At 45.7% G+C, this 21,343-nt stretch overlaps 1 protein-coding gene across 4 annotated transcripts in view; it reads right to left on the bottom strand.

Annotated features, from left to right (window-relative positions):
• NFRKB (nuclear factor related to kappaB binding protein) overlaps positions 1-2,791 on the bottom strand; it is a 44,985-nt gene extending 42,194 nt beyond the window's left edge. For all 4 annotated transcript variants that reach the window (XM_044281744.1, XM_044281746.1, XM_044281745.1 and 1 more), the window contains exons 1-2: positions 2,658-2,791; positions 1,121-1,265 (exon numbers count right to left, since the gene is read on the bottom strand). In XM_044281744.1, the coding sequence (XP_044137679.1) occupies positions 1,121-1,255 (135 nt within the window). In that variant the 5' untranslated portion in view covers positions 1,256-1,265; positions 2,658-2,791. The remainder of the gene's footprint in view (positions 1-1,120; positions 1,266-2,657) is intronic.
• Between the last annotated feature and the right edge of the window lie 18,552 nt (positions 2,792-21,343).

Genomic DNA, 21,343 nt, shown 5'->3' with positions numbered 1-21,343 from the left:
ACACTCATCAGTACCAGATGAATGGGGTTGCAGTAGAGAGTTTTAAACAGTAGGTTAGATAAGTTCTCACTCTATATACATATTAAAAAAATGACTAATAAAAGCTAAATTTTATAAATTATAAAACAAATGCCAATAAAATAAAAAATGTACATGTCAAGAGCAGGCAACCAATAGTCTTTGACTAAATGTAAATATATATAATTCATTCCTCAGGTACCAAACACCAAGGGATCTAATCAAAAAGGGACCCAATCGTAGAATGTCCTTTGAGGACTTGACAAATATCGGCATGCTTGTTATGAAGCTGCAAAAAATCCACCTAATGCCTTTCTGCACCATAAAATACACAGATGGCGTGCCAAGGTGTGTAAAAAACAGAGCGAGGCCAGCTAAGCGCAAATAATCGGGTCCATTGGGAACGAACATTTGTACAAAAGCGTGTCCCTGGCCAGTGTAAATGTGCTGCCGACCACATGGCAAATAAGCAAAATACTAATTTGTCAGGGGATCGCATCATTAATCCGGCACTTAAAACTGTTATCTGGCGGCAGCACATCGCCCTGCGTAAGCACGCTGTGCCGTGTACGGCCTCTTTCAGACACACTGGGGGTGGGAGCATGATTTCCCGTTCTGGACACTGCGCTATATCGCGCAGGGCAACGGCTGTTTGTTTATATTTTTACACTGCTAGGCGGAGGGTTCTGCCTAGCAATGTTGCCGGTGACATCGCCGAGCTCACTGCTGGGCAGAAGCCTCCGCCTAGCTTTACCCATGGAGAGCCCGGTACGTCACTAGATCTCCAAAACAAAGCCTTTTACATGTGCGATTCAGCTTTAATTATACTTACAGCATTAGATCATTATAATTCTGTAGCTGAAGGCTCAGGCAGAGACACACAGCATTATCAATTATTACAAGTGTCCATAAATGGGAAATCACGCTCGTCTGAAAGAGGCATAAGGGGACCCTACCAGTGCTCCGTCCTCGCCTATCTAGAGCCTGAGTCAGGGAGCACTGCTAGAGGGTTTACTGGGCGATTCTTATTAACATGGGGCTTAGAACAATTGTCTTAATGGCAGACACATTGGGGTCAGATATATACAGATAATGTGCTTACATCCTCCAGCAAATCTTCAGGAAGACTGACTCTTGTCCCTCCAAGTAAACATGGTTCCAAAATTCCCGTCCCATTGCTGTCCAGGCACGGCCCCAGGTCCAGGGGATCAGTCAGCATCGTGTCAAGGGAGTCCATGTCCTTTTAGCTGGGGGGGGGACATGATACAAACGGTAAATCAAGGGACTAACAACCCACCCCTCTACTCTCCCCATACTACATGACATAAGTGTCCCTGTACCCTCATCTACATAATGCACAGCCTGTCCATGTACCCCCTCCCGACCTACACGAATCATCTTTCCCCCTACTGCCCCAATCTACATGACATTTATCCTGTCCCTCTAACCCCCCAAAGTGACATACAACCTGCCCCTCTACTACCCCCCCCCCCCCCCCATCAACATGAAACACAACCTGAACCTCTACACTGCCCCCCTTCAACATGACGTATAATCTGCCCCTCTACACTTATCTACATGACACACAACCTGCTCCTTTACCCAAATGTGACAAACAACTTGGGTCTGATTAGACACTGGAACCCCAGCCTGCCCATCTACCTGGCACACAGCCTGCCCATCTACCTGGCACACAGCCTGCCCATCTACCTGGCACACAGCCTGCCCATCTACCTGGCACACAGCCTGCCCCTATCCTGCCCACCTACCTGGCACACAGCCTGCCCCTATCCTGCCCACCTACCTGGCACACAGCCTGCCCCTATCCTGCCCACCTACCTGGCACACAGCCTGCCCCTATCCTGCCCACCTACCTGGCACACAGCCTGCCCCTATCCTGCCCACCTACCTGGCACACAGCCTGCCCCTATCCTGCCCACCTACCTGGCACACAGCCTGCCCCTATCCTGCCCACCTACCTGGCACACAGCCTGCCCCTATCCTGCCCACCTACCTGGCACACAGCCTGCCCCTATCCTGCCCACCTACCTGGCACACAGCCTGCCCCTATCCTGCCCACCTACCTGGCACACAGCCTGCCCCTATCCTGCCCACCTACCTGGCACACAGCCTGCCCCTATCCTGCCCACCTACCTGGCACACAGCCTGCCCCTATCCTGCCCACCTACCTGGCACACAGCCTGCCCCTATCCTGCCCACCTACCTGGCACACAGCCTGCCCCTATCCTGCCCACCTACCTGGCACACAGCCTGCCCCTATACTGCCCACCTACCTGGCACACAGCCTGCCCCTATACTGCCCATCTACCTGGCACACAGCCTGCCCCTACACTGCCCATCTACCTGGCACACAGCCTGCCCCTACACTGCCCATCTACCTGACACACAGCCTGCCCCTATACTGCCCATTTACCTGGCACACAGCCTGCCCCTACACTGCCCATCTACCTGGCACACAGCCTGCCCCTACACTGCCCATCTACCTGGCACACAGCCTGCCCCTACACTGCCCATCTACCTGACACACAGCCTGCCCCTATACTGCCCATTTACCTGGTTCACAAGCTGCCCCTCCCCCACTATCTCCCCTGTGTGATACTGATCTCAGCTCCTCTCACCTCCCGGAGTCTCTTCACCTCCTCTCCTCAGTGACATTGATTCGCCCGCACCGTTGACTTGGGCTCCTAGATCTTCGGGACATCCTGCCCGGTACCGGCTTCCGTTTTCCTTGCCGGAAGTGACCCGCCGGAAGCAAACAGCGAAACTTGGAAACACTTCAGATAACCATCATGCAGTGCGCGTCCGCAGGAAAACATATTGCATGCCGGGAACGTCGTCCGCCAATCACTGGTCCGATAACTGTGCGGGATGAGCGGGGCAGGGAGAATCTAGCCCTGCGTCACACAAGAGAATTAGATACAGCACCAGCAGGCAGTATCACCCAATAGGTTTAGATACATCACCAGCAGGCAGTAGCACCCAATAGGTTTAGATACATCACCAGCAGGCAGTATCACACAATAGGGTTAGATACTACAGCAGGCAGTATCACACAACAGGTTTAGATACTTCAGCAGGCAGTATCACACAGGTTTAGATACTTCAGCAGGCAGTATTACACAATAGGTTTAGCTACTTCAGCAGGCAGTATCACACAGGTTTTGATACTTCAGCAGGCAGTATCACACAGGTTTAGATACTTCAGCAGGCAGTATTACACAATAGGTTTAGCTACTTCAGCAGGCAGTATCACACAGGTTTAGATACTTCAGCAGGCAGTATCACACAGGTTTAGATACTTCAGCAGGCAGTATTACACAATAGGTTTAGCTACTTCAGCAGGCAGTATCACACAGGTTTAGATACTTCAGCAGGCAGTATCACACAGGTTTAGATACTTCAGCAGGCAGTATTACACAATAGGTTTAGATACTTCAGCAGGCAGTATCACACAATAGGTTTAGATACTTAAGTAGGCAGTATTACACAATAGTATTAGATACTTCAGTAGGCAGTATCACACAATAGGTTTAGATACTTCAGCAGGCAGTATCACTCAGAATTGTGTACTCTTCTTGACCTATTTCTCATAGTAGTTTGTCCACAAGCTGCTATGATCACCCCCAGCATCCACAGGGATTCCACCATCAATGAGCTCACAGCCCCTGTATGGACACAGATGGGCGTGCACTAGTCAGAGGCAGGCTATAAACAATACATAGAACCTGGGATATCTAGCACTAGAGCAATCTGAAAATATGCAAAAAACCAAGCTCTCAGCAGGCGCTTCTTTTGGCTACCTGCCGTATCCAAGTCCCAGAAGCTGTACAGGGGGCCGGGGTCCAAGTCTTTACAGACTCACCCTTGTAGACCCTGTTCCCTTGTATCTGCCTAGGGCAGCAACCACCAGCACTCCAGCTGTTGTGAAACTACAATTCCCAACAGGCTCCATTCGCTTCTATGGAGGTTCTGAGAACAGCCAAGCAAGTGTGCATGCTGGGAGTCGTAGTTTCACAACAACTGAAGTGCCAGAGGCTGCAGACTCCTGGTCCTGTTGGTTGGGAGCACCATTGTCAGGGCAGCACCTCTGCTGTCAGGCAGGTACAAGGAAACAGTTCAGGGGTAAAGGCTCTGGCAGATTGTCTGCCAGATGATCGCGAATGAGTATTCATAGTAACGCTTGTTAGCGATCATCTGGCAGTGTAAGGGATGTTTCACACCAGCGAGTCCATTGCGGAAGTCGTGCTCTGTGTGTGAGCGTGATGCTCCGTTTTGGACTTGCAGGAGCGCAAGGCATTATAATGATGTGTAACGCTATGTGCCTCCGCTTGACCTTATTGCTACAGGATTAGGGATGAGCGATCTTCTGTTCTCAAGTTCGGCGAACAAGGTTCGGGTTATCTAAGAATTTTTTTGTTTTTCGTTTTCTGCTTTGCTAGATTCGAGTGTGTCTGCCTTTACCTGGCATTTAAACACTCCTTTGCACCTGGTCACCTCCATCACATGGTCTGGTGTCGGTGTGGCTTGCAGCCTGGCTTCATTCACATTGCACAACCGCAGCATTCATGCTGGGCGTTTGTGGGAAGCTTTGCTGCGAGCTGAATTATATCACCCCCAGACCGTGTTCACACCATAGTTAGAGCAGCGGTTAGGACCCCTTGCCATGCTGAGAACCGTGACGTGGTGCATGATGGGCTCCGATATATCCATCACTGGTATATATTGGCTAAAGTCTCAGCTTTTAATATCTTCATTTGTGTCTTGCCAGTATAGTCAGTGTTATATCTGTTTGGTGCATTCTTTCTCTGTGTTTTATCTAAGAATTCCGTTATGGATTCCGCTATGGTATCAATAACGGAATTCTTAGAAATCCTGAACTTGAAAACAGAAGTTTGCTCAGCACTATACAGGATCATACTCACAGCTTTATGTCACTATGAGGACTCATGCACTGGGGACCACAATTTGCCATCCCCAATGCACGGGCAACATCCGTGCGGATTCCGCAGGCAGATCCAGACCCATTCAACTTGAATGGGTCCATGATCCGTCCGCACCGCCAAAAAATAGAATGTCCTTTTTTTTTTTTTTTTGCGGTGCGGAGGCACTCCATAGTGTTTCCGTGGGGTTCCGTGCCTCCGTTCCGCACCTTCCAAATTGGGTCCGCATCCGTGACGCTGTTTGCAGGCCACAATACGGGCAGCCATAGGGTCACATAGCATTATAAATCATGATAATGACCTGCGCTATTGCAAGTCCAGAGCGGAGGATCACGCTCACACACAGAGCTTAATTCCCGCAATGGACTCGCTCGTGTGAAACAGCCGTAATACTGCCGCGGATTGCCCGATGAACGAGCATTTAAATCTTTCAACAGGTTTCAAAGTCATTTGCAGGCGACAGATTGTGGTGTGTAATTGCGCTCTGCTGACGGCAAACACCTTCTGGAACTTAAATGTGGTGGATGGACAAGCAAGCAAGTACTGAGGGAAGCATGCGTGTATTTCTTCATTGCTATAGTGCTAGCTGTGTTGGTGTATGTAAAGCTATTTCCCTTACATACCACCAGAAGCACAATAATGGGGTATTTCTGCCCCGTGTACTAGTAGGACTGATAATTTATTTTTTATGAATCACTAATTAACTAGAGCAGCCTGAGCCCATATAAGCCCTCCTCACCTTGTGTTTTTCGTCCGTCACTCTAAGGCTCCATTCACACGTCCGCAATGTGTTTTGCGGATACACGGAGCCACGGATCCGCAAAACACGGAAAGCGGCAAAGTGCGTTCCGCATTTTGCGGACCGCACATTGCCGGCACTAATAGAATATGCCTGTTCTTGTCCGCAATTGCGGACAAGAATAGGACATGTTCTATTTTTTTGCAGAAACGGAAGCACGGATGCGGAAGTGCGGATCCGCAAATGTGGATGCGGACAGCACATTCCGGCCCCATTGAAAATGAATGGGTCTGCACCCGTTCCGCAAAATTGCGGAACGGATGCGGATCCATTTTGCGGACGTGTGAATGGACCCTAATGTTTCACTCTAAGGCCTCATTCACACGGCCGTTGTTTTGGTCCGCATCCGAGCCGCAGTATTTGCGGCTTGGATGCGGACCCATTCACTTCAACGGGGCCGCAAAAGATGTGGAGAGCACTCCATGTGCTTTCCACATCCATTGCTCTGTGGTCCACAAAAAAATATATAACCTGTCCTATTCTTGTCCGTTTTGTGGACAAGAATAGGCAGTTATAATAATGTCTGTCCGCGCAGTTCCGCAAATTCCAGAACGCACACGGACGCCATCTGTGTTTTGCGGATGCGCAATTTGCAGACCGCAAGGATGAGCCCTAACAGATGATGTCATGGAAGAGAATGATCGGGCGCCATCAATATTTTCGTCTACTCCTTCTGTTCTCCCAGGAGCTAAGCTGCTGCCAAAACTGTCAGTAGCTTTCTCCACTGTCCCCATAGAATGCGCATACCATGTGCGGCTGAACCGAACATGTATGTGTATGGAGGATTTGGTAGGGAGTCGGCTGACAGCTACTTAGTGTGTATGCTCAGCTTTCAAGGGGTTATCCAAGACTAATCTTTTTAACAGATCTCTTCAGAGTCACTGTACCTGCAGTGTGGTTCGTATTTACCTGATCCCTGCCGCTGGATTCCGGCTGCATCGCTCCACGGCCACCTTGATAGGTCCCAGGACTCTGGGAATCAAGATCATGTTGAGGAGCATAATGTGACTGCTGCAGCCAATCATAGGCCTCAGCGGTGACCATGCAGTACAGGACTGGGTGACATGCCGCACAGTTGACAGGTCACTGCTATGGCCAGTGATTGGCTGCAGCTGTCATGTGACAGAATAAAGAGATCAGGCCGGTTGAGCGCTTAATCATTTCTGGGAGAAACAAATGCTTAAGAACTACCTTACCAACCCTTGGTAGAGAGTTTATGGCTACAATTTGCTTACTATATTCAGAACTCTGATCCACCTAATTTTGTTAGAGCCCCCTGCACTACAGCAGTGTCCACCTCTTGGGATGAATAAAGTCTGGTCCTGCTGGGTCTGATTTGATATGCAGCTTGGAGGTTGCATTGTATGTTGAATTTCCGGTTCCAGGAGGAAACTTTTCTTGGACGGTTGATTTTGAGTTCTTCCACATAAGAGGGGTCTTCCTATGGGGTCACCTTTTGCTACTTCTTGCCCAGCATTGCTGGTGACACTAGGGAGGCTTGTCCCCGTCTGCCGTTGGCTGCTCCACCCGACACCGGATGTTTTCCTCCGTGTGCAGGGAGAAGCAGCAACGGCAGTGCGGGGACCAGGAGCGCCGCAGGGAACGGCGTAAGTATATTACTGGTGAAGGGCCCGGTATATGTGGGGAGGTTTAAAGAAATTTGATAACTCCTTTAATCTGTTTTCCTTAGTCCTAACAGCAGCACAAGCTTCCCATTCTAAGTATATATTTTTTTATTTATAAACACAAGGTAGGGAGGGCTAGATGTCTTTATATAGGCTCAGAGTGTTCAAGTTAATTTGTCCTATTAGTACACAGGGGCAAAAATACCCAATTATTGTGTTGCTATTAGGACTAAGGGAAAACAGATCACCGTTAGAAATAAACACGTGTATTCTTTATTGCAGGCATCCTCAAACTGCGGCCCTCCAGCTGTTGTAAAACTACAACTCCCACAATGCCCTGCTGTAGGCTGATACCTGTAGGCTGTTTGGGCATGCTGGGAGTTGTAGTTTTGCAACAGCTGGAGGGCCGCAGTTTGAGGATGCCTGCTTTATTGCATGTGTCTTGCATTCATCCCCTTGGTCCATTAGCACGAATCTTACTAGTACTCCCATATTATTCTTTGTATTATTTGATGATATAGGGGAATTTATTTTTAATACTAATATCAATAAAGGTGTTTTTATTAATGGGAGGATTTTGTTTGGTTGACTAACAAAAGCTGCTATTAATGGATTGGATATTCTTTTTGTGTGCATTCGTCTCTGAATATTGGCCTGCCAGGAATCTGACTCTTTAACCCTCTGTTACCCCGGCTTTTTAACCACTTCAGCCCCGCTAGGTGAAACCCCCTTTATGACCAGAGCACTTTTTACACTTCGGCACTACACTCCTTTCACCGTTTATCGCTCGGTCATGCAACTTACCACCCAAATGAATTTTACCTCCTTTTCTTCTCACTAATAGAGCTTTCATTTGGTGGTATTTTATTGCTGCTGACATTTTTACTTTTTTTGTTATTAATCAAAATGTAACGATTTTTTTGCAAAAAAATGTAATTTTTCACTTTCAGCTGTAAAATTTTGCAAGAAAAACGACATCCATATATAAATTTTTCGCCAAATTTATTGTTCTACATGTCTTTGATAAAAAAAAAAATGTTTGGGCAAAAAAAAAAAATGGTTTGGGTAAAAGTTATAGCATTTACAAACTATGGTACAAAAATGTGAATTTCCGCTTTTTGAAACAGCTCTGACTTTCTGAGCACCTGTCATGTTTCCTGAGGTTCTACAATGCCCAGACAGTAGAAAACCCCCACAAATGACCCCATTTCGGAAAGTAGACACCCTAAGGTATTCGCTGATGGGCATAGTGAGTTCATAGAACTTTTTATTTTTTGTCACAAGTTAGCGGAAAATGTGACAAGTTCCTAGAATTTTTTATTTTTTGTCACAAGTTAGCGGAAAATGATGATTTTTCATTTTTTTTCTTTTTTCCTTACAAAGTCTCATATTCCACTAACTTGCGACAAAAAATAAAAAATTCTAGGAACTCGCCATGCCCCTCACGGAATACCTTGGGGTGTCTTCTTTCCAAAATTGGGTAACTTGTGGGGTAGTTATACTGCCCTGGCAATTTAGGGGCCCAAATGTGTGAGAAGAACTTTGCAATCAAAATGTGTAAAAAATGCCCTGCAAAATCCGAAAGGTGCACTTTGGAATATGTGCCCCTTTGCCCACCTTGGCAGCAAAAAAGTGTGACACATCTGGTATTGCCGTACTCAGGAGAAGTTGGGGAATGTGTTTTGGGGTGTCATTTTACATATACCCATGCTGGGTGAGAAAAATATCTTAGTCAAATGCCAACTTTGTATAAAAAAATGGGAAAAGTTGTCTTTTGCCAAGATATTTCTCTCACCCAGCATGGGTATATGTAAAATGACACCCCAAAACACATTCCCCAACTTCTCCTGAGTACGGCGATACCAGATGTGTGACACTTTTTTGATGCCAAGGTGGGCAAAGGGGCACATATTCCAAAGTGCACCTTTCGGATTTCACCGGTCATTTTTTACAGATTTTGATTGCAAAGTACTTCTCACACATATGGGCCCCTAAATTGCCAGGGCAGTATAACTACGCCACAAGTGACCCCATTTTGGAAAGAAGACACCCCAAGGTATTCCGTGAGGGGCATGGCGAGTTCCTAGAATTTTTTATTTTTTGTCGCAAGTTAGTGGAATATGAGACTTTGTAAGGAAAAAAGAGAAAAAAATAAATCATAATTTTCCGCTAACTTGTGACAAAAAATAAAAAATTCTAGGAACTCGCCATGCCCCTCACGGAATACCTTGGGGTGTCTTCTTTCCAAAATGGGGTCACTTGTGGCGTAGTTATACTGCCCTGGCAATTTAGGGGCCCAAATGTGTGAGAAGTACCTTGCAATCAAAATGTGTAAAAAATGGCCTGCAAAATCTGAAAGGTGCACTTTGGAATATGTGCCCCTTTGCCCACCTTGGCAGCAAAAAAGTGTCACACAGGAGACGCCTTACTCAGGAGAAGTTGGGCAATGTGTTTTGGGGGTCATTTTACATATACCCATGCTGGGTGAGAGAAATATCTTGGCAAAAGACAACTTTTCCCATTTTTTTATACAAAGTTGGCATTTGACCAAGATATTTTTCTCACCCAGCATGGGTATATGTAAAATGACACCCCAAAACACATTCCCCAACTTCTCCTGAGTACGGCGGTACCACATGTGTGACACTTTTTTGCAGCCTAGATGCGCAAAGGGGCCCAAATTCCTTTTAGGAGGGCATTTTTAGACATTTGGATCCCAGACTTCTTCTCACACTTTCGGGCCCCTAAAAAGCCAGGGCAGTATAAATACCCCACATGTGACCCCACTTTGGAAAGAAGACACCCCAAGGTATTCAATGAGGGGCATGGCGAGTTCCTAGAATTTTTTTTTTTTGCATAAGTTAGCGGATATTGATTTTTTTAGTTTTTTTCTCACAAAGTCTCACTTTCCGCTAACTTAGGACAAAAATTTCAATCTTTCATGGACTCAATATGCCCCTCACGGAATACCTTGGGGTGTCTTCTTTCCGAAATGGGGTCACATGTGGGGTATTTATACTGCCCTGGCTTTTTAGGGGCCCTAAAGCGTGAGAAGAAGTCTGGAATATAAATGTCTAAAAATGTTTACGCATTTGGATTCCGTGAGGGGTATGGTGCGTCCATGTGAGATTTTATTTTTTGACACAAGTTAGTAGAATATGAGACTTTGTAAGAAAAAACAAAAACAAACAAAAAATTGCCGCTAACTTGTGCCAAAAAAAATGTCTGAATGGAGCCTTACCAGGGGGGGGGGGGGGGGGGGTGATCAATGACAGGGGGGTGATCACCCATATAGACTCCCTGATCACCCCCCTGTCATTGATCACCCCCCTGTAAGGCTCCATTCAGACGTCCGTATAATTTTTACGGATCCATGGATCGGATCCGCAAAACACATGCGGACGTCTGAATGGAGCCTTACAGGGGGGTTATCAATGACAGGGGGTGATCAGGGTGATCACCCCCCTGTCACTGATCACCCCCCCCCTGTAAGGCTCCATTCTGACATCCGCATGATTTTTACGGATACATGGATCGGATCCACAAAACACATGCGGACGTCTGAATGGAGCCTTACAGGGGGGTTATCAATGACAGGGGGTGATCAGGGTGATCACCCCCCTGTCACTGATCACCCCCCCTGTAAGGCTCCATTCAGACATCCGCATGCTTTTTACGGATCCATGGATACATGGATCGGATCCACAAAACACAAGCTGCTGAGTGTATATGGGTGATCACCCGCCTGTCATTGATCACCCCCTGTAAGGCTCCATTCAGACGTCCGCATGTGTTTTGCGGATCCGATCCATGGATCCGTAAAAATCATGCGGACGTCTGAATGGAGCCTTACAGGGGGGTGATCAATGACAGGGGGGTGATCAATGACAGGGGGTGATCAGGGAGTGTATATGGGTGATCACCCGCCTGTCATTGATCACCCCCCTGTAAGGCTCCATTCAGACGTCCGTATGCTTTTTGCGGATCCGATCCATGTATCCGTGGATCCGTAAAAATCATACGGACGTCTGAACGGAGCCTGACAGGGGGGTGATCAATGACAGGGCGGTGATCAATGACAGGGGGGTGATCAGGGAGTTTATATGGGGTGATCATGGGTGATCAGGGGTTTATAAGGGGTTAATAAGTGAGGGGGGGGGTGTAGTGTAGTGTGGTGTTTGGTGCGACTGTACTGAGCTACCTGAGTCCTCTGGTGGTCGATCCTAACAAAAGGGACCACCAGAGGACCAGGTAGGAGGTATATTAGACGCTGTTATGAAAACAGCGTCTAATATACCTGTTAGGGGTTAAAAAATTCGGATCTCCAGCCTGCCAGCGAGCGATCGCCGCTGGCAGGCTGGAGATCCACTCGCTTACCTTCCGTTCCTGTGAGCGCGCGCGCCTGTGTGCGCGCGTTCACAGGAAATCCCGGCCCTCGCGAGATGACGCGTATATGCGTGACCTGCGCAGGGCTGCCACCTCCGGACCGCACATCTGCGTTAGGCGGTCCGGAGGTGGTTAAAGGGCTTCTGTCAGCAGATTTGTGCCTATAAAACTGGCTGACCTGTTACATGTGCGCTTGGCAGCTGAAGGCATCTTGGTTGGTCCCATGTTCATATGTGCCTGCATTACTTTAGAATATATGCGCCCTCTCCACTTTGATTGACAAGGCCATGCATGATGATTTTTTCACTGCCTGGTCCTGTCAAAATGCAGAGGGTGTGGCAGTTGCAGAGAGAGCATCTAGGTGTAATGGTAACGCCCCCGTTGCTCCTAGAGGTCCATTTGCATATATTAAAACATAATTTTTCTCAGCAACGCGAACACATATGAACATAGAACCAACACAGATGTCTTAAATATCAGATCGGCGGGGTCCTACTCCCAGCACCCCTGCCGATTATCTGTTTGACGGGATAGCGGCACTCTGTGAGCACTGGTTCCTTTTCTTGTGCACAGTCTCCTTAGCAGCGGCAGTGCAGTCTAATTACAACTGCTTGTCCCATTCACTTGAATGGGACTGAGTAGTTGTAATTACACTGTGCCGCCTTAACAAACTAGGCAACACACGGGTAATTTTAAAGTGGAACCAGCACTCCCCAGAGTGCAGTTACCGCTTCAAACAGCTGATCGGTGGGGGTGCTGGGAGTTAGATAATCTGATATTGATGCCCTATCCCTGTGATGGCTAACCTCCAGCACTCTAGCTGTGGTAAAACTACAACTCCCAAGATGTACACTTGCTTGGCTGTTCTCAGAACTCCATAGAAATGACTGAAGTACGCTGGGAGTCGTAGTTTCACCACAGCTGGAGTGCCGGAGGTTAGCCATCACTGCCCTATCCTGAAGATAGGTCATCAATAACTTTGCACTGCCATCCTCTTTAAAGGGATATTCTCATCTGACACTTATCACATATACACGTTATGCTATAAATATCGGACAGATTTCGGACCCTGTCCCGCATCAAGGCTGCAAGAGGTAGCTGGGTTTATGCAAATAGAAGAGCTCACTGTGCTATGTTCTTTCTGTTAGGCTCCATTCCCGCAGATGGGTCCGCATCAGTTTCGCAATATCAGGAACAGGTGCGGACCCATTCATTCTCAATGGGGCAGAATGGGATGCGGAGAGCACACTATGTGCTCTCCCCATCCGCATTTCCGGAGAGCGGCCCCAAGCATCCGGGCTGCGGCTCCGCAAAGAAATAGAAGATGTCCTATTCTTGTCCGCAATTGTCAACAAGAATAGGCAGTTCTATGGGGGGGTGCCGGCCGGGTGTATTGCGGATCCGCAATGCACCACGGACTTTGTGAATGGACCCTAATTCCTAAAGAAGTGATTGTGATTCCACAAATTACGGAAACAAGGTTGCTGTGTGGAGCAGGAACAGGCTGTTAGGGACACGAAACGCTAGCTAATAGGGCCACAAAAGTCCTTTTAAGGACTGGTATATGGGAGCGTTGGACGTCTTACGCTAGGCTCCGCCCCCCGCCGTCCCGGCACACTGGCCTCTCGCCGCTTGATACCGCTCGCCGCTTGATACCAGCTGGACTGCCGGATCGCTTGAGATGGCGTCTGTGAGTGCCGCCGTTTGGATCGGATGTCCCGGACGCTGACCCCCGTTTGTCGCCTGCCTCTATTCGAGAGCTCGATTCCGCCTGCTGTATCCGAGGTCCCTGTCTACTGCTGCCGCCTCTGCTGAAAGCTGCTGTTGTTGGAGGTTTGCCTGGGTGGTGAGCTCTGCGACCGGAGTGGAAAAGCTACAGAGGAGATCGATAGTGGGAGTGTAGCTGGTCTTGCCTCCTTCTGGGCTTCTTCTGTAGAGAACAGGGTGCGGGGAGTCATTTGGCACGTTGTCTAGAGTCCAAAATGTCATGGTACATTCATATGTAGTTGATTAAATCAGTATCATATTCCAGAATCTGGTTGGTTTTGGTGGCGACCACATAGTCCTGCAAGCCCCCCCCCCTCAGATGAATGAGACACACATGAAAGTTCTGTGATAAATTTGCCAGTACCGTAGGAATTTACTCTCCTGTGATTTCAGCTTGTTGATACTTATTGGCTTATTATTGCTATAACTGTGGCTATGATCTCTGATTGTGGGTATGATCCCTGAGACTCCAGCCGACCGAGTGGCAGTCAGCTAACTGTTGTGGCATTGATTATTGGCACGTGGTTCCAGGTCACCGCTGATTGATTGGCTGCGGACGCTGGTACCCGCTCTGATAGGGGTTTGGGTGAGGTTATCAAGGTTGGATTGCACTGGAACGGATTAAACGAGAAAAAGGAAAAAAAAAAAAAAAAAGGAGAGCTTTGGGGGTCCGGATCTTGGATTCTAAACCCTCTAGAAGAGTCGCTCCCTACTACAGGTTTAAAGTTAGACTAACTCCATTAAACTTCTCTGGACTAACCACGCTTTCCCATATGCCTGGATTATAGGCCTTTGGACCTTAACTCTTTCGAGAGGCTCAGGCTCAAGGTCTAATTAACATCACAGATTTTTTTATTTTTTCCTTCTCTTTTTTCCTCTTCTGGACTAACTAGTGTCTAAATATGGACTAATTTACTGTCTTGTGTTCTGTCTTGATCTTTGTGACTAATCTGAAAAGGGGTTTATATTTTGTTCTATCACTGTGTTAACAGGGTTTATACTCTGTCTTAGTAAGTGTCTGTAAGTTGTTTTTTTTTCTCTTAATTATTTTTATTTATTTTTTTCTCCTTTTCTCTTCTTTCTCCCTGACTCCTATTAACAATGTGTTGTTGTAACTAATTGTCTGATAAAATAGGTAGGGGGAAGGGAGAGAGGAGGAAGAGAAGGGAATAAAAGAGACTCTTTCCCAAGGGCTTATATAGTAAGGGGGGAGGGAAGGTTAAAAACTTAAAATGCCATCAAAAAGAAGGGAGGAACAGCGTGGCCCTACAGGGAGTACCGCCAGGCGATCAGTAACAGGGCTAGAAAGTGGATCCAAACAACAGGGTTTAAATAAATATTTGGTCCCGAATTCACCTGAGCCTAGATCCCCACAAAAAGAAAAAACTGCAGATGCCAGACTTCAGGGCCCAACACATGAGATGACACCCGAGGGGGAGAGGGGAACGCCAGTGACATATACAGAAACAGATGTAAGAATGGTGCAGGACATACTATGCACTGTTTCGCGGATGGAAAATCTAATGGGCAATTTGGTAACGCAGCTCGGGGCAGTGCAAACTGATGTTATGGTTATACGAGGTGAGATGGAGAAAGTAATCCCCACCCTAGAGCAATCTGTGCAGGGTGGGGATTACAAACTATGGTACAAAAATGTGACTTTCCGCTTTTTGAAACAGCTCTGACTTTCTGAGCACCTGTTTCCTGAGGTTCTACAATGCCCAGACAGTAGAAAACCCCCACAAATGACCCCATTTCGGAAAGTAGACACCCTAAGGTATTCGCTCATGGGCATAGTGAGTTCATAGAACTTTTTATTTTTTGTCACAAGTTAGCGGAAAATGATGATGATTTTGTATTTTTATTTTTTTCTTACAAAGTCTCATATTCCACTAACTTGCGACAAAAAATTCTAGGAACTTGCCATGCCCCTCACGGAATACCTTGGGGTGTCTTCTTTCCAAAATGGGGTCACTTGTGGGGTAGTTATACTGCCCTGGCAATTTAGGGGCCCAAATGTGTGAGAAGAACTTTGCAATCAAAATGTGTAAAAAATGACCGGTGAAATCCGAAAGGTGCACTTTGGAATATGTGCCCCTTTGCCCACCTTGGCTGCAAAAAAGTGTCACACATCTGGTATCGCCGTACTCAGGAGAAGTTGGGGAATGTGTTTGGGGGTCTCATTTTACATATAACCATGCTGGGTGAGAGAAATATCTTGGCAAAAGACAACTTTTCCAATTTTTTTATACAAAGTTGGCATTTGACCAAGATATTTTTCTCACCCAGCATGGGTATATGTAAAATGCTCCAGTGAGAATATCACAGAATATTTTTAAGCTATTGGATAGCCTTATGGGGGAATTTATTTGGAAGGGAGCTATCCCTCGGATAAGGAAAGAAGTCCTTCAGCTTCCAGTACGGGAGGGAGGATTAGCGGTTCCTAATTTTTTTTTCTATTATCTAATAACACAACATGGGAATATAAAGGGTAGTTTAGAAAGTTTGGTGGGTAGTCAAGAAATAAATAGATGGGGATGGAAAGAGGAGTGGAATCACTTAGAGGTGTTAGAATCAGGTTTTCTGGGAAAAAAAATATCGGTAAAAGAATACTAAACTTAATAGAATACGTATGGGGGGAAATTAAAAAAATATTAGAGATTAAAGGGTTTTTGCATTATACACCGATTTGGAAAAATCTTAATTTAAAGGAACTAGAAACGATCAGGGTTTATATAGACTGGGAAAAAAAGGAATGAAATACATAGATCAGATCTTTGAGGAAGACAATCTGAAGGACTTTAATACAATGGTAACGGAATTTGGGATTCCCCATAGAGATATGTATAAATATTTTCAGCTTAGGAATGCGCTGCGGACAGTGGAGCAAGATGATAGGTATAGAAGGGAAAAATCGGATATGCTGGATAAATTTATTAGAGGAGGGGAAGGAGGAGGAATAACCGCAAGGAGATATGGGATTTTAATGGAGGGAAAGAAAAAAAGGATTATAATGCCCGCCGTAAAAAAATGGGAGAAAGAACTAGAATCTTTTACGGAAGAGAAATGGAGAGATGCCCTTAGAAACTATGCGAGGGTCTCTGACAGGGGTTCACACAAGATCTCACAATTTTTCATACTGCATAGATTACATCGATCTCCATGGATGTTGAAAAGAATGGGTGTGAGGGAGTCAGATAAGTGTCCAAAATGTTGGGAGGAGAAAGCCGATTTAATACATTGCTTTTGGAGATGCCCCAAACTTTTTAGATATTGGACAGAAATAGCAGAAATCGTATTTTTGCGTCTGAAAGTTCAGCTGCCCAATGACCCAGTAATCTGTGTTTTAGGGGCAACTGAACATTTGAAGTTAGATAAAAAAAATACGATTGGTTCTGAATAAAGTATTATTCCAAGCCAGACTTCTTATACTTAGGAAATGGATAACGGCAGATCCACCGACAGTGGGACAGTGAAGAAAAGCAATAGATAACTTAATTATAGAAGAACGTGCAATGGAGAGTTATACTAAAAAAATCACAAAATCTTGAGGAAGTATGGAAAAACTGGTTGCTCTAGGGCTGGATGTTTTTTTTTTTTCACGTCCCCCCCCTCTTCCTATGGGTAGTGGGAGGGTATAGATAAAGATAAATTACAATTATGAATTGTTAATATCTATGTTCTTTTACTATTAGAATAATGTGTTTTCTGGATGTTTTTTCTATGAAATTGAAATAAAGACTAATTTAACTAAAAAAAAAAAACAACAACAACAAATTACGTTTCTGTATTTCCTTTCCGTTCAAAAGATAGAACATGTCCTATTATTGTCCGCATAATGGACAAGGATAGTACTGTTCTATCAGGGGCCAGCTGTACCGTTCCGCAAAAAACGGAATGCACACGGACGTCATCCATATTTTTTACGGACCGCAAAATATTGAAAAAGCCATACAGTTGTGTGCAAGAGGCCCTACCCTGTAGATATGACAAAGATGTCTTAGATGAGAATACCTCAGTCAAATATGCACTATGCAGTCAATACGCTGCCAAATCAATCCAAACCGCTTACGTCCTTGCTTACAGGATCCGTCAATCCTTGCTCAGTGAATCAATATAAAAAGTGCAAGGGGACCAAAATAATCACAAAAATCATACCAAGTCTATGTGGATATCGCCGTTGCTTTCTGGTATCAGCGGTTTGTTAGGTGATAGTTCAGCACGGAGGTTGGTGGCGTATAGAGCACGCCATCGGCGACATTTTGCGAGTCTTCACCCCCTTTCTCAAGCATGCATGCTACCAACTATTAAATAGCGAACAGTTAAAATGTTACATGAATATTCAGTCAGGTCCGTAAATATTGGGACATCGACACAATTCTAACATTTTTGGCTCTATACACCACCACAATAGATTTGAAATGAAACGAACAAGATGTACTGTAACTGCAGACTGTCAGCTTTAATTTGAGGATATTTACAGCCAAATCAGGTGAGCGGTGTAGGAATTATAACAGTTTGCATATGTGCCTCCCACTTGTTAAGGGACCAAAAGTAATGGGACAGAATAATCATAAATCTAACTTTCACTTTTTAATACTTGGTTGCAAATCCTTTGCAGTCATTTACAGCCTGAAGTCTGGAACGCATAGACATCACCAGATGCTGGGTTTCATCCCTGGTGATGCTCTGCCAGGCCTCTACTGCAACTGTCTTCAGTTCCTGCTTGTTCTTGGGGCATTTTCCCTTCAGTTTTGTCTTCAGCAAGTGAAATGCATGCTCAATCAGATTCAGGTCAGGTGATTGCATAACATTCCACTTCTTTCCGTTAAAAAACTCTTTAGTTGCTTTTGCAGTATGCTTTGGGTCATTGTCCATCTGCAATGTGAAGCGCCGTCCAATGAGTTCTGAAGCATTTGGCTAAATATGAGCAGATAATATTGCCCGAAACACTTCAGAATTCATCCTGCTGCTTTTGTCAGCAGTCACCTCATCAATAAATACAAGAGAATCAGTTCCATTGGCAGCCATACATGCCCACGCCATGACACTACCACCACCATGCTTCACTGATGAGGTGGTATGCTTAAGATCATGAGCAGTTCCTTTCCTTCTCCATACTCTTCTCTTCCCATCACTCTGGTACAAGTTGATCTTGGTCTCATCTGTCCATAGGATGTTGTTCAAGAACTGTGAAGGCTTTTTTAGATGTCGTTTGGCAAACTCTAATCTGGCCTTCCTGTTTTTGAGGCTCACCAATGGTTTACATCTTGTGGTGAACCCTCTGTATTCACTCTGGTGAAGTCTTCTCTTGATTGTTGACTTTGACACACATACACCTACCTCCTGGAGAGTGTTCTTGATCTGGCTAACTGTTGTGAAGGGTGTTTTCTTCACCAGGGAAAGAATTCTTCGGTCATCCACCACAATTCTTTACCGTGGTCTTCCGGGTCTTTTGGTGTTGCTGAGCTCACCAATGCGTTTCTTCTTTTTAAGAATGTTCCAAGCAGTTGTTTTGGCCACGCCAAATGTTTTTGCTATCTTTCTGATCGGTTTGTTTTGTTTTTTCAGCCTAATGATGGCTTGCTTCACTGATAGTGACAGCTCTTTGGATCTCAGCTTGAGAGTTAACAGCAACAGATTCCAAATGCAAATAGCACACTTGAAATGAACTCTGGACCTTTTATCTGCTCGTTGTAATTGGGATAATGAGGGAATAACACACACCTGGCCATGGAACAGCTGAGAAGCCAATTGTCCCATTACTTTTGGTTCCTTAACAAGTGGGAGGCACATATGCAAACTGTTGTAATTCCTACACCGTTCACCTGATTTGGATGTAAATACCCTCAAATTAAAGCTGACAGTCTGCAGTTAAAGCACATCTTGTTCGTGTAATTTCAAATCCATTGTGGTGGTGTATAGAGCCAAAAATGTTAGAATTGCGTTGATGCCCCAATATTTATGGACCTAACTGTACATCAGAGCAATAGCATAGAGCCAATACAATCACAGACATACATATAGTATTTAAAAACCAAGGCATTTCACATTGTATCATTTATTTAACCATTCTGTAAACTCCACTTATGTGGGGCAATCTGCCCTACACTACAAAAAAGTGCTGAAGCTGCATAATTCGGGCTCTTACTATTTCACCTGTAGGTACATGTACGGCGCTGGGAACTGGTTCTGAAATACCATCGCCGTACAGGTACGGCGTGCTGATCCTCCGATCAGCTGCAGGGGTCTGGCAGTCACCGATAGCCGAACCCCTGCAACCCTCCAGCTGTTGCAAAACTACAACTCCCACCATGCCCTGCTGTAGGCTGATAGCTGTAGGTTGTCTGGGGACACCCGGGACCACTAAGGGTACCGCACATGATGACCGCAGCAGTGCAAGGGTAACGCGCCAGTTCATCAAAAGGGGCATAGATGCCCGTGATGAGAACATAGTCCTACCACTTTACAAATCGCTAGTCAGACCACACATGGAGTACTGTGTACAGTTCTGGGCTCCTGTGAACAAGGCAGACATAGCAGAGCTGGAGAGGGTTCAGAGGCGGGCAACTAAAGAAATAACTGGAATGGGGGGACTACAGTACCCTGAAAGATTATCAAAATTAGGGTTATTCACTTTAGAAAAAAGATGACTGAGGGGAGATCTAATAACCATGTATAAATATATCAGGGGTCAGTACAGAGATCACTCCCATCATCTATTTATCCCTAGGACTGTGACGAGGGGACAGAAGGTTTGTACACAAACATAGAAGAGGATTCTTTACGGTAAGAGCAGTGAGACTATGGAACTCTCTGCCTGAGGAGGTGGTGATGGGGAATTCACTAAAAGAGTTCAAGAAGGACCTGGATGTATTTCTGGAGGGTAATAATATTACAGGTAGAATGGGAGAGGGAGTTAGGGATAATTCTGGATGAGCCCAGCAGAACATTTATTTTGTCGCACTCACATGGTTTTTCCAGATGTGTCAGGGTGCAGGAGAACTCACTCAAAACCTTAACTAGATGGTACCGTACACCTGAATTCCTCCAAAAAATCCACTTAATCAGCTCTAGTGAGTGTTGGAGATGTTTGGAGGGTGTGGGCAGCATCTCTCATATATGGTGGCATTGTCAAAAAAATTAGACAGTTTTGGGATTCAGTGGAGGACTCTATGAATAGGATCTGCACAGGAAACTTGTCACTTACTGCCTCTCTAGTTCTACTGTGGAAACCAGAGGGCACTTTCACTCCTAATAAAAATAACCTACAGACACATATGATTACAGCCGCCAAGTTATTGGTCCCAGCATTGTGGAGAACTACAGAACCGCCCAGTTTAGACATGTGGTACGAGAAAATGACTCACTTATGTAGAATGGAGGAATTGGCAAGCTGGGAGTCTCACAACAGACAGAGGTTTCTGAAAACTTGGCAACCTTGGTTGTCGCATAGGTCTACCCATCAGGAACTGAGAGCTTGAGTTACCCCCATCCGAAAGTATTTGGGGATCAGAGGCCTTTCAACTCTGAGGGGAACTAATCTGAGAATATGGATAGGGTTTGTCTGAACGTGTACTACAGTGACGTGGTAGATGACTGGGGCTAAAACATACACTTGCTGGTGTATAGACTCCGGAACATAGCTGATCAGATATTAGAGGTGAACCAACTCGACTTTTTGGTTTTGTCTTAGGATTATGTTCATGATCCATTGTTTTTGGTATGTGTTTTAATTTTATGTTCTTTCCAAGAAGGAAATTTAATGTTTGGATCCTGCTATATCA

The sequence above is a fragment of the Bufo gargarizans genome, chromosome 2 (genome assembly GCF_014858855.1).
Source record: "Bufo gargarizans isolate SCDJY-AF-19 chromosome 2, ASM1485885v1, whole genome shotgun sequence".
Lineage (NCBI taxonomy): Eukaryota > Metazoa > Chordata > Amphibia > Anura > Bufonidae > Bufo > Bufo gargarizans.
This window is presented reverse-complemented; position numbering and strand designations above follow the sequence as displayed.